This window comes from Rousettus aegyptiacus, unplaced genomic scaffold (assembly GCF_014176215.1).
Source record: "Rousettus aegyptiacus isolate mRouAeg1 unplaced genomic scaffold, mRouAeg1.p scaffold_m13_p_2, whole genome shotgun sequence".
Lineage (NCBI taxonomy): Eukaryota > Metazoa > Chordata > Mammalia > Chiroptera > Pteropodidae > Rousettus > Rousettus aegyptiacus.
The window spans coordinates 49,068,834-49,088,328 of record NW_023416295.1 but is presented as its reverse complement, the minus strand read 5'-3'; the positions used below and the strand labels follow the sequence as shown (position 1 = coordinate 49,088,328).

At 38.4% G+C, this 19,495-nt stretch overlaps 1 protein-coding gene across 3 annotated transcripts in view; it reads left to right on the top strand.

The window, feature by feature from the left end:
* KLHL23 (kelch like family member 23) overlaps positions 1-6,774 on the top strand; it is a 29,858-nt gene extending 23,084 nt beyond the window's left edge. For 2 of the 3 annotated variants that reach the window (XM_036236693.1, XM_016165429.2), the window contains one exon: positions 4,901-6,774. In XM_036236693.1, coding sequence (XP_036092586.1) covers positions 4,901-5,211 — 311 coding nt within the window. In that variant the 3' untranslated portion in view covers positions 5,212-6,774. The other variant, XM_036236694.1, reaches the window with a different exon arrangement.
* The last annotated feature ends 12,721 nt before the right edge of the window (positions 6,775-19,495 follow it).

Here is a 19,495-nt window from a genome sequence, read left to right as displayed (position 1 = left end):
TTCTTTTGCATATTTGGAAATGGGGGCCTAGAAAGGATAAGTAGCCTTGCCCACAGTTTGGACCAGGCTAAGTCCAGGCAATCTGACGGCATAACTGTAACCACTACACAATCTACCTCTCCTTAAGAAAGCAGGCTCTCCTGCTTTTGACCAGTGCAGCTACTAACACCCTTACCTCATATATGTCATCTCACAGTTTAGGTAGAGCACACCTGAATCTGTTGCTGCATCTCCATATGCCATGGGCTTTACATAAGATACTTCACTGCAGGCTGTCCTGGCCCTGAAGAGATCATGGTATGGTAGCCTCTGTCTTCTAGTACCCCAGATATATTGTCCCAGACTCCTCACCACTTTCCATTATGATCAATGAAGTTATAAGGGAAGTAATAACAACTCCTATTGAGTAGTCGCTAACATTTATTCAGTAAATATGTGTCAAGCACTAACTGTTCCAATAATTTTAAATGTATTAATCTATTTAATCTTTACAGTAATCCTGTGAGCTAGGTGCTACTATTATCTCATTTATCATCTCTATTATCTGAGGCACAGAGTAAAAAAAATTGCCCAAGGTCAGCCAGCTAGTGCTTGTTAGAGGTGAAGTTCAAATCCAGACAGTCTGGCTGGGAGCAACATGCTGTTAACAACTACATTGTTACCTCATTTGATCCTCATGTTAACCATATGAATTAGATATTACTGGACTTATCTTTACAGAGAAAATCCAGTATATGAAAAGTCAGATTAACAAATGAGAAGGCAGTTATTTACATTTACACATTTAATATATATTTCATAAAAGGGTTCTTTTAAAAATAAATGTCCCATAGCATATTTGAGTTGTTCATAACTTAACTGCTTGAGAGTCTAAAAGGCAATATGACTTAAGCCAAAGTGTGAAAAGCCATGGCAAATTGAAAAATCAATCAAAAATAAATATTATAGTATAAATCAATGGGAACTTATAATTCCATTTGTAAAGTTTTGATTTTCCTTGGACTTTTTCCTGAAGTAATACAAGAAACAAAGCTATCAAATTAGTACCATTCGTGGTATGTTTTGTTTGGCTCTCATGTTATTTAAAATATTTTTTTACTGGCTTGTTACCAATGTTTAAACGTTAGGAGATTTCAAATAAAAATTGTGATATCTGGCCTTTGGAAGATCTGGCAACCTTGGACTGTACTCCTTCCTGACAGCAATCACTGGGACCAAGTAGTGGCTGTTCCCTCTAAATGAGCCATGTAGCCTCTATGTCATCCATAGCTTCACCCATTCTCCTCATACCACAGACCTCAGGGGCCTTGCTGTTGTTTTTCTTACGCCTAGTCTGCTTCATTCAGCTCGTCTATCTCCTTAGCCCTTAGGGGCATTTGGATCTATAGCTTCTGAAGTATAGCAAGATATGCTTCATAGGCATTTTAGGAGCAACTCCTGAGGAATGTAAAATGTTAGTCTTGGGACTCTCTTATAGATACATAGCTTAGACTGCAAGGAAATTACTATTATTTTAAAAATGTAATATAAACGTTATCTCTTTTCTTAATGCCTTTAAGGGCAGTAGCTTTGTATAGTTGAAAAACAGGGGATTATAATTCTTTTAAAAGATAACATTTATTGAGACCTTACCTTGGGAAAGATACCATTCTAGTTATTATGTAAGATGATTAAGAGCTAATTTCTACTGCCACAGGAACTCAGAATCTAGTAGCAAATATACATTCATATCAGGAATACAAAACAGTTTTTTACAAATGAGTCCTTTTGAACTTGAAGGTAGAGAGAACTCCAGCAATGTTGGAAACTTCCAGGAGTAGGTTGTTCTGATTTAGGCCTTTTTAAAGAATGGTTGTAATTAAGGAAGGTAGTTTTCGAAAAAGGATTTTCTGGCAGAAAGTTAGCCAGTAAAGAAAGCCAGAAGAGAAAATTCCAGGTTTATTCTAGTACCTCAGAGTAGATGTACATGAATGAGATGTAGGAGGGAGAACGAGAGATTGGATGGGAGAGTTTAGTTGAGGAGTATGTCATGGAGGGTTTTAAATGGCAGTCAGGAGAATTTTTAAAATGAACTGTGAAAGGTTTCAGAACAAGAAGATTGATTGTAGTCAGTTTTAGTTTTAAGAGGAGCTCTCTCCTTTTAGACAGATTGGAAGAAAGATGGCAGGGAGAGCTGCTAAAACTATTGGTAATAAACCAGGCAGGAAATACTGAAAGCCTGAAGTGGTAGGAGTAGAAAATGGGCAGACCTGAGGAATGCTATAGATGCAGCATTGAATTGGTTGCGATTGCTGCCTGACGGATTAGATATGAGAGATGAGGGAGAGAAAGGAGTTGACAGTCTTTCCAGGGTCCCTGCCTGGTCTACTGGGTGGATGGGGAGCACTGAAGGAGCAGCCAATAGGAAGGGAGAGGTGGATTGATGATGAACTCGGTTTTGTAGTTAAATGAAAAACTAGTTGGATAACCCAGAAGAGCTGCCGAGCGAGCCATGGGAAATATTTGTCTGCAGCTCAGGAGGAAGAGTGTGTCTAAATGTAGAGATATGGGAATTGTTTGCTTAGAGATGATGGCTCTGGGTGTGAGGATGAATGAGACTCCTTCGGAGGGTGGAGCCAACAGCATAGCTAGAAGCAGAATCTTGGGAAACAGCATTAGTTAAGGGATGAGCTGAGGAAGAAGAGTGCATAAAGAACAGGGAAGAAGCAGTGATTAAGGAGAAAGATCTATGGAGAGCTGTGTCAAGTGGGGAGAGAGCTCTCTTCCGGCTCTCCTATTTATCTACTTGTCTAATCTTAGGCAGTGACTTAAGCTCTCGGGTCTTACTTTCAGTGAAATAAGGAGTTAAATTAGATAAGCTTCACAGGTCTCTTCAGTGAGAAAAATCTTTGGTAAAAATTTTAAAGCATTCAGCAGATATTGAATACCTGAAAATATTGTGGATGTCTCTGAATTTCTGCATGGCTTTGTTCATATCACTCATGTAACACTGAATACAGACTGCTGTGTAATTTATAGTAAATATTTGTGTGTAAACTCTGAGCTATGACAAATGGTGCCATTTCCATGCTTGATATGAAATCATTCATTCATTTGTCCAAGTTATTTGCTCAGTGCTTCCTAAATGCTATGTACAGTTTGAGGAGCTCAACAAACGAGACACAGTCCCTTACTTAGCCACAGTAGCTTTGTAGAGTGACCAACAAGTAAAAAAGCAACTACAGCTGAGGAAGAAAACATTTCATCAACAATAACATAACATTATGTCGTATTTAGGTAAGGGGAAAAACTATCAGGAATCACTTTGTTTTAAATGTTTTTACTGCTGTAGGAACATTGAGATACCTCTCTTAACATAAGAATTACATATGCAGGATTTTTTGTAAACTTTGAATAATTTAAGAAAAGCCTAGTAAATCGCATCAACTGATAAAATTTTTGAATCATCATTAATTTTCACAATAACCATTTGATGGAATGATTTATATAATTTATATAAACTGTTTCACAAGTACTTAAACCAACTAAGTCCTGTTAAAAATTTTACATGTCTATAACTGGAAAGTAATAGCTAGGTTTTTCAGAGGTGGGAAAAATCTTATTTTCTTGGATGTCAGAAACTTGAGAACAATAGTACATGGACTCAACGCAAAAATGCATATCCTCTGAGACTTTCTTAGCCTTCCAACCTAAATAACAAGAATTTTACTGATAAAATTTATCTTCCATTCTGAAAAGGGAAATTGCATTTCTGATTGTACAGTCTCTCTTTTTAAACAGGGACTTATAAGCTTTTCTTTCACAAAATAATAGGAGCACATATTTGGACAGAGGGCACAGTTGTTTGTTGTTTCAACAAACATTCATTAAGTCCTTACAAGGTGCCAGACCCTTGTCATGCTCCAGTTGGGACTGGAACAGTAGGCAGGACACGGTTCCTGCACTGTTAGAAGGGAGAGACAGTAAGTAAGAAACATACCAGATAATGAGAAGTAAAGGGAATTCAAATAGCGGGATGTGGTAGAGATGTCCGAGTGGCCGCTTCAGGTTGGATGGTCAAGGAGGGCCCCTCAGAGGACATGACGGTAAGATGAGACCTGAATGGCAAGAAGGAGGCAGCCGTGCAAACACCTGGGAAAAGAAGAGACCTCTTCTAGGCAGAACGAAGTGAAATTGCAAAAGACCTTGGTGCTTTTATGAGCCAGCAGATTTGGATGTGGAGGAGGAGAGAAATAAAATGGGAAAAATTAAAACGACCTGGAAGGCCGATTCCTAAAGGCAGACTCCAGCCCCAGGACCCAAACCTCATACAGTAGCTCTCTGCCTTTGGGCACCGTTCACAGCTTCTTAAGATGATAGGCTATAGTTCCCTACTACTCTAGTTGTGTGTTTTTCTAACTTCTTGCTTGTATCTAACTCGACCAGCAGTGTGAGAGAGGCAATCCAGGCAATCTGTGTGGCACCTGTGGCAACAGACACTACAAATTGCCTGCCATTGGGAACAAGGATAGCTGCTGAGACCTGAAGGAACTGACACCAATTACCTAGAATGTCTTAATGTCAGAGGGACTCTCCCGCTACCTTCTTTTATACAAAGGTGTAGAATAAAAGGTTTCTGTGCTGGGAAATTCCCAGCAGGATAGTGGTCTGAGGATGAGTTCCCTCTCAGCATCCCGGAAGCTTAATGATGACCTGAGAGAGAATGGCAAGAAAGAGCAGGTCATCTGAATCAAGTAATAAGAAGTGGATTTTAAGACTTAGTGCTTCAGTAATGTGTGCTGGAATCAAAACATCTCTACTCTATTTTTGTATGTTACATTGTAAAAGATTATTACATCACCACCTTAAGATGTCTCTTTGTTTGTTATCCTAATTACATTTGCATTTTTCTTTATAATAGAATATGGATTGTGTTCAGTTCCATTTGAAAGTAAGCTTTATCTAGTTGGTGGACAAACTACAATCACGGAATGCTATGACCCTGAACAAAATGAATGGAGAGAGATAGCTTCCATGATGGAAAGGAGGATGGAGTGTGGTGCCGTCATCATGAATGGATGTATTTATGTCACTGGGGGATATTCTTACTCTAAAGGAACGTATCTTCAGAGCATTGAAAAATATGATCCAGATCTTAATAAGTGGGAAATAGTGGGTAATCTTCCAAGTGCCATGCGATCACACGGATGTGTCTGTGTGTATAATGTGTGATTGAATCCATAGAAGTAACCAAGTAATCACTATTTCAGGTGTAATAAAAAAACACCGAGTTTGGAGTCCATTGCTTGTTCTCATGGCCTGGCACATAGGTAAATTCTCATTCCTAACCCCCGCTCCAATACCCCAGCCCAGTGATTAATGGTCAAGAAAAATCTTATGTATATTTACAGTTGAATCAGTGAGGTTAACAACTATAATCTCTGCTTTTCAAGGGCGATATGGAATGTTAGATAGTTGGTAGAAGGTAAAATGGCTTTGCAGTGAATTTTTTCTCCTGGTAGCATGAACACTGGGTATAGGTCAAAACTATTTTTTGGAACAAAATGTCCTTTATGACTCTGTAATGTAATAGTGCACATTAAAGGTTCCATTTAGCTAGTCAAGAATTTGAAGTTTAAGGAGGGAATCTTCTCTACCTCTACAAGATCAACACTTTTAAAGAAAGATTTTTTTTTCCTTTGTCATATGTATAATTTATTGTTATTCTTTATTTACTGAATTACCAGAGATATACAGATACTGTGCAAAGGTCAATTACTATTCAGAGTTTACAAACTAAAAGAATGACAAATCTGAAAAGTTGCAGAGAAAATAGTCAAATATTTACTGATGCTAAGAAATATTTTTTAATTAACAGCTTTGATGTAAATTACTCAATTAGATATCTTTAGTTTTAGCATGTTAGAAAATCCACTTTATTCTCAAGCATAAACACGTGTCTACATGTAAAATTGAATTTTAGAGCCAGAAAGCATGTAGAACAGTTGCGATTATATAAAATACCTCGATGAAAGAAATTTGCATTCATTTTCCAGCTCTGCAACTACCTAGATTTTGTGACTTGGATTGAGTCACTTAATCTGTCCCCAAGTAGAGCTTCCTAACCCATGCACACTGGCACTTTGGGTCATAGTTTTGCCTAGATATGGATCCTTATAACCCTCGAGGCAGCCAGAGGTGCCCTGGATAGCTGGAACTGCTGGGCCATAAACACCTTTTTCCATTTTCCACATCAGTGCCATAACTTCGGAAAAGTTGAGAAGCATTAACTCATCTAAACTTTTAGTAATCTGTAAGACCATCTATCCACACTCCCTTTTTTTTAGGGACAGTCATTATTTTTAACTTTAAATACAGATGTTTAAAATTACCTCTGTTTTGTTTTTTAATTTTAGAAAGAAACTTTAATGTATTAATATCATATGGCATTTTAAGTAGATTCAACCCTTTGGGATTGCAACATGGTACTACATAGAAAGAGCCATAAAAATGACCATATCTTTGCCTATAAACTCTACTCCTAGATTTGTAACCTAAAGAATAATATAAAATGAAACAAACCATAAAAAAGGTAAATGCATGAGGTTGTTTATGTCTGCATTATTTATAACAGCATTAAATTGGAAATAAGCTACATGTCAAAGAAGAAAGTGGGCTAATAAAAAGAGTGAAGTATTATACTGCCATTAAAATAATTATTTGGAAGACTGTAGAAACATGAATGTGTTTGTGATATAAGTAAAATAAGCACAATAAAAAATAGTATGCACAGCATGGTTTTGTGACTAAAATCTCTATGCATGTGGAAGGTAATATGCAAAACAAAATCATTGTGTTAGTGTAGGGGGATATTGAATGATTTTTAATTTATTTGAATGTTTTTCTTTAATAATACTTTGTATTTTCAATAAAAAATAAATTGCTGTTTATGTGGTACAACTGCTTGAATTTGGGCCACTCGAGTTGAAAGTCTGAATTAGTGAAACAACTGAATTATAGACTACTTCAATCTATGATTGAATTACAGACTATTTTATTGCTCTCAGGAACATTTAACAGTTAATGCTAGACCAATAATAGGTTGCCCTGTGTGCTTTCAATGTCTGTTTTATGGAATGGATGAGAACAGCTGTACTCACCTTCCCCTCCTTTTAGCTTACGTAGGTCCTATAAAATTCTGACTCAAGTCCACCCTGTAGGAATTATTTCCTGACTGTTTCAGCCACAGTAAACTCCCACTGTCACATTTATACTAAGATCACATCTTAGTATTCTCAAGGTCTGGTCTCACATTTCATTTGTATATCCTTTTTTTGAAGGATGATAGTATTGATTATTTTTATTGAAAAGCATTTCAGAGGTGCTTTAAACATCTTGAAAATAACTTGTGATCTGAGGTGTTTTATTTGCAGCACCTATATTCTATAAAATTCTTTTTTGCTATCTGTGCACTCAAGAAAAGATTAAGGAAGATGAACTTTTCTGTTACAATTATCCCCAGTTCCAAATCACTGTATTATAAATGGAAATATTTTACTATAATTGAATGCAAACCATTGCTTTGGGAAGGCAAACGCTATTTTATAAAATAATTAAAATCGTGGAGATGATTTTAAGTGTGACTTAAGAGGACTGTATCTGAAGTTTTTAAGTTGCTGTTTCTCACAAGCTTTTAGTTTTTATCTTGAAATAGAATCAACATCTAGGGTACATGCTTAAAGACACATTAGCCTTTGTAAATATATAATATATATTCATGTAAATATATAACATATTCATGTAGGTATATGCTGTGTTATAGACTGAATGCTGGTGTCCTCCAAAATTGATAGGTTCAAGCCCTTACCTCAAATGTGACTGTATTTGGAGATAGGCCCATATGGAAGTAATTAAGGCTAAAGGAGGTCATAAAGGTAGGGCCCTAATCCTGTGGATTAGAATCCTTATAAGAGACAGCAGAGAGCTTTCTCTCTCCCCAACACTATGTACTTAATAGGGAGAGATGAGCCAATTGTCATACCCATCAGCCCTTAACCCCCTTTGTTCACCAACATTTATAAGGCTGCTGGATATGTATAATCTGGGATCATTTAACAAAGCCTGCTGGACACAAACTTGCTAAATACATCTTTATACATCTAGAAACTTTCTAGTTCTTTCAGATGTTTTTATTTTCAAAGTTCTGGAAGCCGGAAGTCCGGGCTTCTATCTGCAGGACTGCTCTCCCTCTGGTGTCTTTTGGGGAAAATTCGGTCTTTTCTATTCTCTGGTAGCTGTCATCATTCCTTAATTTATAGCCACAAGTACCCAATCTCTGCCTCCCTGTTCAGATTGTCTCTTCTGTCTGCGTCAAACCTCCCTCTGCCTAACTTTTTATGACGACATTTGTAATTGGATTTAGGGCCCAACTGGATAAGCCGGGATGATTTTCCCATCTCAAAATCCTTCATTACATCTGGAAAAAAGAGGTGTTCCAATTAAGGCAACTTTTACCAGTCCCAAAGAGTAAGATGTGGTCATATTTTTGGAGGGGCCACCATTCCACACACTACATCACCCAAATGTAAATCCCTACACACTGTATTTGGTTTTGCCTTTATTTTGTCTTTTGGATCTCTTAATCTATAAATTCCCCTTCTATATCATCTCTTTTTTTTTAACTCCTTGTGATTTGCTTGTTGAGGAAGCTAGATCATTTATCCTGGTTATCCAAAGTTGGGATTGTACTGATTGTTTTACTATTGTGCAGTTTAGCATGTACCTCTGCCCTCTATGTTTCCTATAAATTGTTACATCCAGAATCTTAATTGGATTCAGATTTATTTGTTTTTTGTTTGTTTAAAAACACTTCATAGGTGGTAGTATGTTAGCCAAAAGATACATAATCATATAATCATCTTTCTGATCGTAGCAGCCACAGATGCTCAATACCTAAGTCCTTAATTCATTAGGGATTAGAAAATGGTGATCATCTCTTCTTGGTGTGTTTGTTGAAATATGTCTGTAGAGAAACTTTCTTTCATTTACCAGTTGTTTACCCAGAGGTATAGTTTACATAGGAAAGGCGGTAAAACACTTGATTCTTATTTTTATCTACCAGTTTGCAAAATAAACTGCATCCTTCAAAGGTGATTTATTAGGTTTAGTGAAGTTTTTTAAATCATTATGAACTCTTGGATTTACACACATTTGGCATTTTTCAGTCCATTGCAGCTACTCTTACTGATGTTCAGCTTATTCTGTCCTGAGCCAGTCGATGCCTCTGCAGACTGCTTTTGATAGTTTTTTATTCTTCATTTGCATTTATTTATTTTTTTTGCTATCTGATATAACAAGATGCTCCTGGCTCATCTTCTGCATTTCCCATCTCAAACCTGGAATCAGCCATTTCTCCAAGCAGCTCAGGTGTCTTTTAGTGAGAAACAATATTTCAAGACCATAGTCTGGGCACTAGGGATGCTTACTGGTATTAGATTTCTAGGCCTGGAATTAAAACACATGGAATTAATAACAAAAGGCAGGAGAAAGGTAATTAGAGTTAAAATTTTTCTAAGGTCCTAGCATTGTCAGGGAAGTGGCAAAAATACAGGGTGTTTACCTAAACTCTTCTAACATTTATTTTCCCTTACCCACAAAGTATTCTGGTTCTTAAAGTCACCTGGGATAACAGAATTAGATTATCACATAACTCATTTTATCCCACATCTCTCTCACACACACCCGTTCTCTAGCAATACCAACATGCAGTTTGGGTGTGAATTTTCAATAATTTTGGACTTCTTCAAAATTCCAAATAGAAAGTAGAAGGGAAGGTGAGGTTGAACCTGAGACTTTCACATGAAAGGAAAGAATGGTAAGGAATTCCAGCCAGGAACTCTAAACTTACATTAAAAATAAAGTTTTAGAGGATGTTGTTTTTCATAATTTTTGAAGGTCTTTGAAACACAGTTATTGAGCTTTTTATCTGCTTTTCTAGAAATCATCTGATTTCTAGTATAAAGCATTTATTCTTGGAGGCTCAGCCAAGGTTTCATAGGAAGACTCTTCTAAATAACATTTCCCCCTTGTCAACATGTTAGGAGGACCAATGAACACAAAAGACACATAAAACTTTTCCAGTGTTCTAACATAAACATAGAAACTCTAAGTTATAATTTTAAAAATGCCTTTATTCTCTTTTTTACCTCTGCTTTTGTTTGGAAGGCAAGGTGATGGAGTATATAACCTTTATCTTTTGGACAAGAAGAAATTAAGGTTTGGAAGCCCCATGAGTCTAAGCATTTACTCAGCCTCAAAAAAAAATCAGCACACACCTGGTTTATGAAATGATTGGAAAGTTTAAACCAAAATTGTCCCCAGTATAAATTATCATTCTTTCGGCCAGACACAACTTCAGTCTTCAACTACTTTTTGTGGCTTTGTATTCTCTATTTGAGTTTTTCATATTGCATACCTGTAATATTTTGAAAAGTAGTTCTAACTGGGCATCTTTAAGTAGTGACATCCACCTTCAGTGAACCCATGTGTTTATTCCATAAGTTATAAATAAAGACATTCTTGGCCATTAGAATGGATGAGCCAAAGCTTCAGAATATTTTTTCAAGGAGGAAGTTTAAAATTTTATGAGAAAACATCTGTAAAAATGTAACAAAACATCTGTGGAAGTAGCACAACATCCTGTCTCATGAATCCAGGATCAGAAACTCTCATAAATCTCCTTCCCTTTCCTTTCCCATTCCAGGTCTATAAAAATCAAACATACAGAATAATTTAAGATGAGGCAAAGGAAAGCCACCCATCCAGTTCTCCAGTGTCCTAGTCTTCTCAACTTGTAGAGCAGCTTTAGTTCTGGTCTTCGTGAAGAATTTGCAGTCAGTTCTTTGGAGAAATGCCTTGGCTTGCACTTTTTTCATCAGGCTTTTCTGATAAGTAGATAAATCCCTCCTGACAATAGTCACAAGGTAGTATACAAGACACTGTGGTCACGTCACTCTGTTCAAATCCCTGCAATGACACCAATTTCATTCAGAGTTTAAGTCTCTACAACAGTATGCATGTGTACTATTAGAGACACACAAAGGCGGATAGCCATATGCTCAGGTAAAAGCTTAGTCTTATAACAAACAGGAAGGAAGAGTTGAAGGATACTCAGTCTACTCATAGTCTCTACCAGATATTAAAATGCTATATAAAGCTACTATTAAAATTCTGCTGTGTTATATTTCAAATTAAGGAAGTTTAAAAACCCCTGAGGTACTGAGACGTGAATAGATACACAGATGATTGGGAAACCTTTATCTTATATTGCATTTTCATATATGTCTGGACTACATTCATGCTCACCTGGAAGGAGTTCAAATTGGTATATTTCCAAAGACAATAGAGAAAACGACTAAAACTATAAATGGAAAAAATTTTTGAACCAGAAGTTTTAAATCATGGCTTCTCTTGCTTCTCCCTGAGGATGGAGGGGTAACTTACCAAATCATGAAATTTGTAAAGAATAAACGGGGAAAACTCTACTTAGCCCCTTCACGTCCTAAAACTCACAAGAGGAGACCTATATTTGGCTAACATTGCCTATGATTAAATGGAAAAATTCAGAATTAGGAAGCCTTTTATGTACAAGTGTATGTCACATTCTTCATCAGCTTTTATCAGTAATAAAGGTCATATTTTGATCATCTATCTGCCTGATTCTTTTGTCTTATTTCCCAGTTGGCTCGGAAGTTGGGTGAGGATGAGGAGTGCTATTTTTCCTATACACATCTAAGAATTTATCTTACAGATATATTTACAATGTGTGAAATAACATGTATACAAAAATTCACTGCAGCATTGTTTGTAACAGCAAAAGGCTGAAAACAATCTAAAAGTCCATGTAGAATTATTTAAATAAATTAAGACACTGCTGCATAATGGAATACTATACAGCCATAAACCTCGAGCAAGCTCCAAAGCAGATGAAGTAAGCATGCAAACTACAAAACAAGAACAATGTACAGAACTGTGAGTATAGTATACTATTACTTGTGTAAGAAAAGGAAAAATACATAAATACTTGCAAGTATATTCATAGACTTTCAGAATGGAGATATAAGAAGCTGGTGGCTTTATTTACTTACTTTATTTTGCCTTGGGGGAAGGGAACTCGGTAGGTAGGTGCCTTTTATATTTGTTGCTCCTTAAAGTCAGAAATAATGGGTGAATGCAAATTCAAATCAGAAATCATCCACCTTAACACAGCATTAAGTACCTATACCTCTTTCAGCTATTATTTGTTAGTAATGGATTATAAATTAATCACTCAATCATTTAGTCAATATAAATGCATTTGTACTTAGTCATGTAAATTGTGGTGATTGTTACAATTTGACTTTTTAAAAACAATTTACATTTGAATAAATCAGCATGTAATTGAGTAAATAAATTTTTCAAATAAATGAAATAAAAACAAGTGCATAAAGAGTTGTGCAATGTGTCAATTTAATCATGAAAATTTATTTGTGGTTATTTTTATTTATTCAGAAACTACTTATTGAGAGCCTCCTTTGTGCCAGGCCCTGCTATAAACTCTGGGAAAAACAGGGAAGCAAGACATTGTCCCTGCTCTTAGTAGAGCCTCCTCTAAAAGGACATACAGACAATAAACAAGTAAACAAGCAGATAATTTTAAAATGTGATCGTGCTGAAAGGAAATAAAGCAAAACTAAGAGGATAGAGTGGCTGAAGTGGGAGAGTAAGAGGGATTATCTCTCCCAAGTTAATTTGGGGGGTGGGGATAAAATTTATTAAACACATATAGCACACCTCTCTGTGCCAAGCACTGTTTTGGGTCACTGGGCACAAAGGAGTAATCATAGGAAACACCCTTGCTGCTCTCAAAAAGCTTATGACATTCTGTTGATGCAGACCGACAATAAACGATTAAATCAATATTTAAAATGCAGTCAGATTTACCACGATGCCATAGGGAAGGCTGGGAATTGCTGAGATTTGTAGAAATGTCCTAGATGGCCTGTGGAAGCCAGGTTTCGACCACTATACTTTCTTACATAAGCATTTCTGGTAAATTGCTTTTGAAAAAGCTTAGAAGAAAGAACTGAATCTTTTTCCAAGGCTCCAGTAATTTGTCGTGATTTCTTTTCATATTTTAAATTAATACTTTAACACTTAATTTTTTAACCTGAATTTTTATATTTTGTTTCTTAAAGATTCCCTCCCATCCCCAAATTATACAAGCTTCAGGGTCCACAAAACCTGGCCGTATCTGTAAGGATGCAAAATCTGTCAACCCAAAGACAAATCTTTTTGGCATGAGGGCGATGTTAGGCTGATATTTTTAAGAAACTGCACACATAGGAAAAGCTCTAAAAACTAAGTTATCCTTTTTTAAGGGACATTTACATATATAAGAGACATCTCCATTTGTAAGGGTGTCTCCCCCGCATTAGCAGGAAGAGGCAGTGACCTTATCTCTAGAACTTTTATTAAGGGAGAAGGTAATGCCTTAAATCTGCATAACAACTTTATCCTTGTTTACTGTGCTTTTCCTGGTTACCTCCCATAATTGACTCCTCACCTCCAACACCTTTGCTTGCCTTCATCTGGCAATGTTATTTAAAGTGGTATTTTCTGCCATTTCAGAGTTACTTAGTTTTCCTGTGTCTCTCCCATGTATAAAGGAGGTGTATACTTCTTATGAAACTTTAATTTATTTTTCTCCTGCTATTCTGTTTTATGTCAATTTGATTATTAGATCAACCAAAAAAACCGAGAAGAGTAGAAAATTGTTCCTCCCAGACATAGCCATATTAAAAATAAAATGTCAGGTGGTCTGGCATGAAAAAAAGAAACATAGACCAATGGAACAGAACCAAAAACCCAGAAGTAAACCCAAGTGTATACAGTCAACTAATATTTGACAAGGGACCCAAGAATACTCAATGGAGAAAAGACAGTTTCTTTAATAAGAGATGCTGGGGAAACCGAATATTCACATATGAAAGAATGAAACTAGATTCCTATCGTAGACCACTTACAAAAATTAACTTGAAATGGACTAAAGACTTAAGTTTAAGACCTGAAACCATAAAACTCTTTGAAGAAAACTCCTTATATGGGTCTTGCTAGTGATTTTTTAGACTTAACACCTAAAGTATAAGTGTAATGGCTGAAAAATGACTGCTAGAAATTTATTACTTGCAGGAAAATTACTGCTTGGCTATGCCCATGAGAACATGGCTATGTCCATAGAAACATAGGCTGTTACCCAGAGGAACATAACATTCTAAACAAGCTTTCTGCTTCTATAACCCCGCTTATGCACCTGACCTGTGAGTTGACAGGTAATGAACAGAAGGATAGACCTTTGTGTTTAGACAGAATGAAGAATGAGATTTTCAGCTTAAAAACCCTGTACCTCTACATTTCGGGGCTGCTTAATTTGGGGTCTGCGTACCCTGGGCAGATCCAGCTGGCTGAATAGTGTGTTTCCTATAACTCACTGTGTTCCAGTGGTCCGTGTGTCTTTCGGGGGCTGGCGGGTACAACATTTGGAGGCCCCAGCAAAATCTCAGGGAGGGGCCCTGAGATCTAAGACCGGACCAGCCTCCGAAGTGGTTGCTGTCTCTGTTACGGATTCAAAAGGGTGGCCAACCTGAGATTCCAGGGCCCTCAAATGCCATAATGGGGTTAATGCAATCGTCAAGGACACAACTTTCAGGACACACTCTTTGTTCCTGGTCCCTACGGGAATCTGGAATCTTGGAGGCCTCGGCGTCTGGATAAAAGGTACCTTCCTGGTTCTGTCAACCGGTCGTTGGGGGTCTGTGGAGAGACTAGACACAGTCATATCTCCTGGACCATGGCCAGGCCACGGGACACTGCCTCCTGTGCCCAGGTTCTGTTTTTTGTCTCTGGTCCTGTCTAGGTTGTAGGTAGCAGACTTCTCTGGGTGCACCTACACGTCAGTGATTGTTCTTGTCTGAGTGTGTGTTTTGTGTTTTCTGTGCAAGCAAGCGATGGGGGGAAGCCTGAGTTCACAGAAGACACCCTTGGGGTGTCTCCTGCGACATTTCAAAGAAGGGTTGGTAGAGGGAGCTAACTATGGTATAAAGTTTTCTCCAGGCAGACTAAGAGCATTGTGTAAAGTTGAGTAGCTGTCTTTTGATGTAAACTGGCCTCTGGAGGGCTCTTTTGACAAGGGTTTGGTGAGGAACGTCGGAAAGGTTGTCACTGGGGACCTGGGACATCCCGATCAGTGATCAATAGTTAAACCTTGTTCAGAACCCCCTCCTTGGCTCCACTGGTTTTCCCATTCTCTAGGGGCATGGGTTTTAGTTGTGGGCACCCCAAAACATGCAGCAACTGAATCTCCTAGACAGCCCAGTCCCTCAGTCCTCCAATCTCCACCAGAGGACAGTGACCTTCATCCACCCTATAATCCAGGACAACAGAGGCCAAATAGCACCGCCTTACCTCCTCGGGATGGCCAGCAGGCAGCCCTTGAAGGCCTCCTGCTCCTGCTCTGGGCAGGGCACCAGCCGATAACACCACCCCAGCCATCCTCCCCTTACGAGACGCACCACCCCAGAGGCAGCACACTGACAGGCCCTTTATGGTTTACATGCCTTTCTCAATTAGTGACCTGTACAACTGGAAGGCACAGAATCTGCCTTCTGTGAGAAACCCCAGGCATTCATGGGACGCCTAGAAAGTGTCTTTCAGACTCACTGCCCCACCTGGGACAATTGCCAACAATAATTAATTACCCCCTTGACTCCTCAGAAGAACTCGGAGGCATGGAGGCATTCTGACTGAAACACAAAAGATAGCTGTGGGAGGGAGGAGAGTTGAGGAAGCAGGGGAACAGATTGAATTTCCCTCCACCCTCCCAGACTGGGGACACAATTCTTAGGCAGGGAGAACGGCATTAGATGGGTACTACCAGATTCTAATTGGGGGAATTAGGATGGCTGCTCACCAGCCAACTAACGTTATACAGAATCCCTTGGAGTTTTCTTGAATGAGGCGTACTTGGTATACACCCCCGTTGATCCTGAGTTCCCTGAGAACCAGCAGGCAATTAATATAGCTTTTGCTACTCAGGCAGCCCCTAATATCCAAAAAATTAGAAGGTTTTGCAAGAACAAACCTGTCCCAACTTATTGAGATAGCCCAGAAGGTGTTCAACAACAGGGAGGCACCAGATGACCACAAACGTATGGCTAAAATCCAAAGCTACTGTCATCGACCCAGCCAAAATGTTGCCAGACTCAGATCCCGAGACCCCTGTTCATGACTGCACAGATTTCACTGATGCTGTGTGTTCCTCGTGGCCAGACCTCAAAGAATCGCCTCTGCCTGAGGCCGATGACGTTCTGTTTATAGACGGGAACAACTTCATGCAGGAAGGAAGGAGGTATGCTAGGGCAGGGGTCGTAACTCTAACTGGCACTATCTGGTCACGGGCTCTTCTTCATGGGACTTCTGCTGAAAAGACAGAACTCATCGCCTTAACTGAGGCGCTAAGATGGGGAAAGGATAAGGCAGTCACCATATACACTGACAGCCTATACGACTTTGCCACTGCATATGTACACGGAGCCATCTATGAGGAAAGAGAGCTTTGACTTCAGCTAAAAAGGACATTAAGAACAAAGAAGAGATCTTAGCCTTACTTGAAGCCATGTGGATGCCTAAGGCTCTGGCTATTGTTCTTTATAAAGGGCTTCATAAAAGAAATAGTCCTGAGGCTGAGGGAAACCAAGGAGCAGATGCAGAGGCAAGAGCAGCGGTTTAAAGACTTTGTTTACCCATTCTCCTTTGACGATATAGGCATGTCTTGAGAAAGGATAAGAGTATGTAGCATTAAAGGCCTGATGGAAATTCCCCACCTTTGATTCCCATAGGTTCCCCAAGATTTTAGCCATAGAGAATGGATGATACTTTTTGTATGTCAAGTGCCACTTAAAGACTGTTTTCCCTTCGTGGTGTGGGGAAATGGGTTGTTAGCAATCCCAACAGAAATCTTCCTTTGTTCTTTCAGGTTTCCTCATGGTCTGGCTGCCGGGCTGATTGGCATATTGCAGCATCCGAATATAGCCTGATTTAACACTTAATTCTCTTGCGTCATCCCTGCATTACGGTTACTAGAGGTGGTGAAGGGGGAATTGGATGAGGGTGGTCAAAGGGCACAAATTTCTAGGAATAAGTTAAGTACTAGGAATGGAACATACAACCTGATGGCTATAGTTAACACTGCTGTGAGTTATATGATATATGACATATATATGAAAGTCATTAAGAGAGTAAATCCTGAGTTACCACAAGGAAAAAAACTGGGGGAAAAAAAGATATCGGGTGGCAATAAATGTTATGATAAAAAATAAATCAGGATGGAGTGGAATAACTATGGGAAAGGTACTATTTATATAGGGTGGTCGGCAAAGCCTTTCTGATAAGATGACATTTGTACTGAGGCCTCAATGAAGGAAGAAAGATTAGAAACTTGGAAACAACAGTGCAAAGACCACGAAGCATATGTGCCGTGAGATCTTCTGTATACTTGTTAACCACAAAGATTTATCCTAGGCTTAGTTAATTCTTTTAGAATATTTTACATCTACAAAAACCAAGGAATAATATTAATAAATGCATGCATTTATTAAGAATCAATTTAGAAGAAATGCAAAAGGTAAATTTTCATAAAAACAATTTTTTTTTTTCCAGACGAACCTGGAATTTAAAATCGTACAAAGTTTACAAGCTGATTCACATGTCCCCACTTGGTCTTCCACAATGACACTCTGAAATCCTAAAATGATTAAGTTCTCTCTATTTCTATCAGTGACCCTTTCTAGTGCTCTTACTCTATGAACCAGAACAAACCTTCTTGCATCTTCTGTGAGTCTCCCAAAGTTTGTTTTGTCCAGAGACAAAGGAGGAAGAATGCTTCAAGTTGGTAATTCTTCGCTCTGTTTTTAGAGTAAACATACCCGTTTAATGAAAACAGGCAATGTGCACTGAGTGTTATTTTAAAGGAAACAGCAGAGGAGGGAGGGTTGAGGGGAAACCAAAACACCAACAGGTTATTAAACAACCTGGAATTTAGTTTTTAAAAAAAGTTTCAAACATTGTATCCTGTTTGTTTTTATTTTTCCTATCTTCAATAAAGAAAGGGTTATTGGGAAGAAGCATGATGAATTTAACTAGATTCCAGGCCTTCCTGAGGCAAAAGGCAGAGTCTGTTTTATTTACTTTTGTATCTTCAGGGCCAAGCCCATGTTAGGCACGTCATGTATATTTGTAGAATTAATGTTAAACTGAGCAATAGCAACCATATTCTTCTACACTGTCTGGTGATATTTGGGTTCAATTTTTTACATGCTTTCTTGTTGTTTATCCAAAGCCTGCCCCCCCCCCAAAAAAAAAACCCAAGAGAATGAAATAGAGAACTCCCAGGTCCTGTCCAATAGTCACAGAAAATGGGAGGCTGCTTGACTGTGGTCATCCCAAGGATTTCAAGGTCCAGAACCTGGAAGGTAGGGCCGGATTGCATGGCTTACTGAGTTTCTGAATGATCACATGATGTAGCTGAGGATATAGAAGGCAGGGAGCTTGTCATTCTATGCTCCTTTGAGTTGGGGGATATCCTACTCTATGGAATTGCCAAGAAATGAAATCTTGGGGGTACACTCTGAGAGGCGCAAGGAGGCAATGAGAAGCCACATGCACCGCTCCTGCATCTGTATCTTGTTTTTGCTCTGCTTGTTAGTGCATCCAGAACTAAACCAAAGTAATACCAACTTGAATGGAAGCAAAGTCTTTGTTCTCTCCATTCCCCAAACCCAGACCAAATTCTATGACAATTTGTGCACGGTATTATTTTAAGAGAAGCTAGAGGAATATGCTCCTGCTCTAAAGAATGGAATTTCTAGTGAGGAAGACAAAAACCTTCCTCTAGTTGTTGTGATGTGATCAAATTTAAGACCCACGGAGCCAATTGAGATTAATTATGAGCCTTTATTAGCCAGCCAGTGACTGACTCTCCCCACAAGAGAATCAGCCCCATCCTCTAGAAGGAATAGCTTAAAAAGCTCCAAAACACCCTCTACCAAGCAAGCAGGTTTACAGAAGCAGAGGCTGCTCATTAACATATCTTAACACAGGATAACTACACCCTTAACATTAACATATCTTTGCACAGAATATCTCCTAGAACTACTCCCTGTTTAACATTAAACAATGGAAGCAGAAGTTGGTCATTTGAAAATTTTCTACCCTTAACAAAATATAATAAAAGATTATCTAGTAGGGAATACCTTTATCTAAACTAGCCTTTCTGTAGACCATGAAACCACACACTTCTACCCCTGATTCCTTCTTTGGGGTCAAGGTAGAAGGCCACAGTACTCAACTCTCAGGGTGTCTGCATCTCATTAGTCACGCTCCCACACCATCAGATAATGACCTACCACATACTTTACTGAAA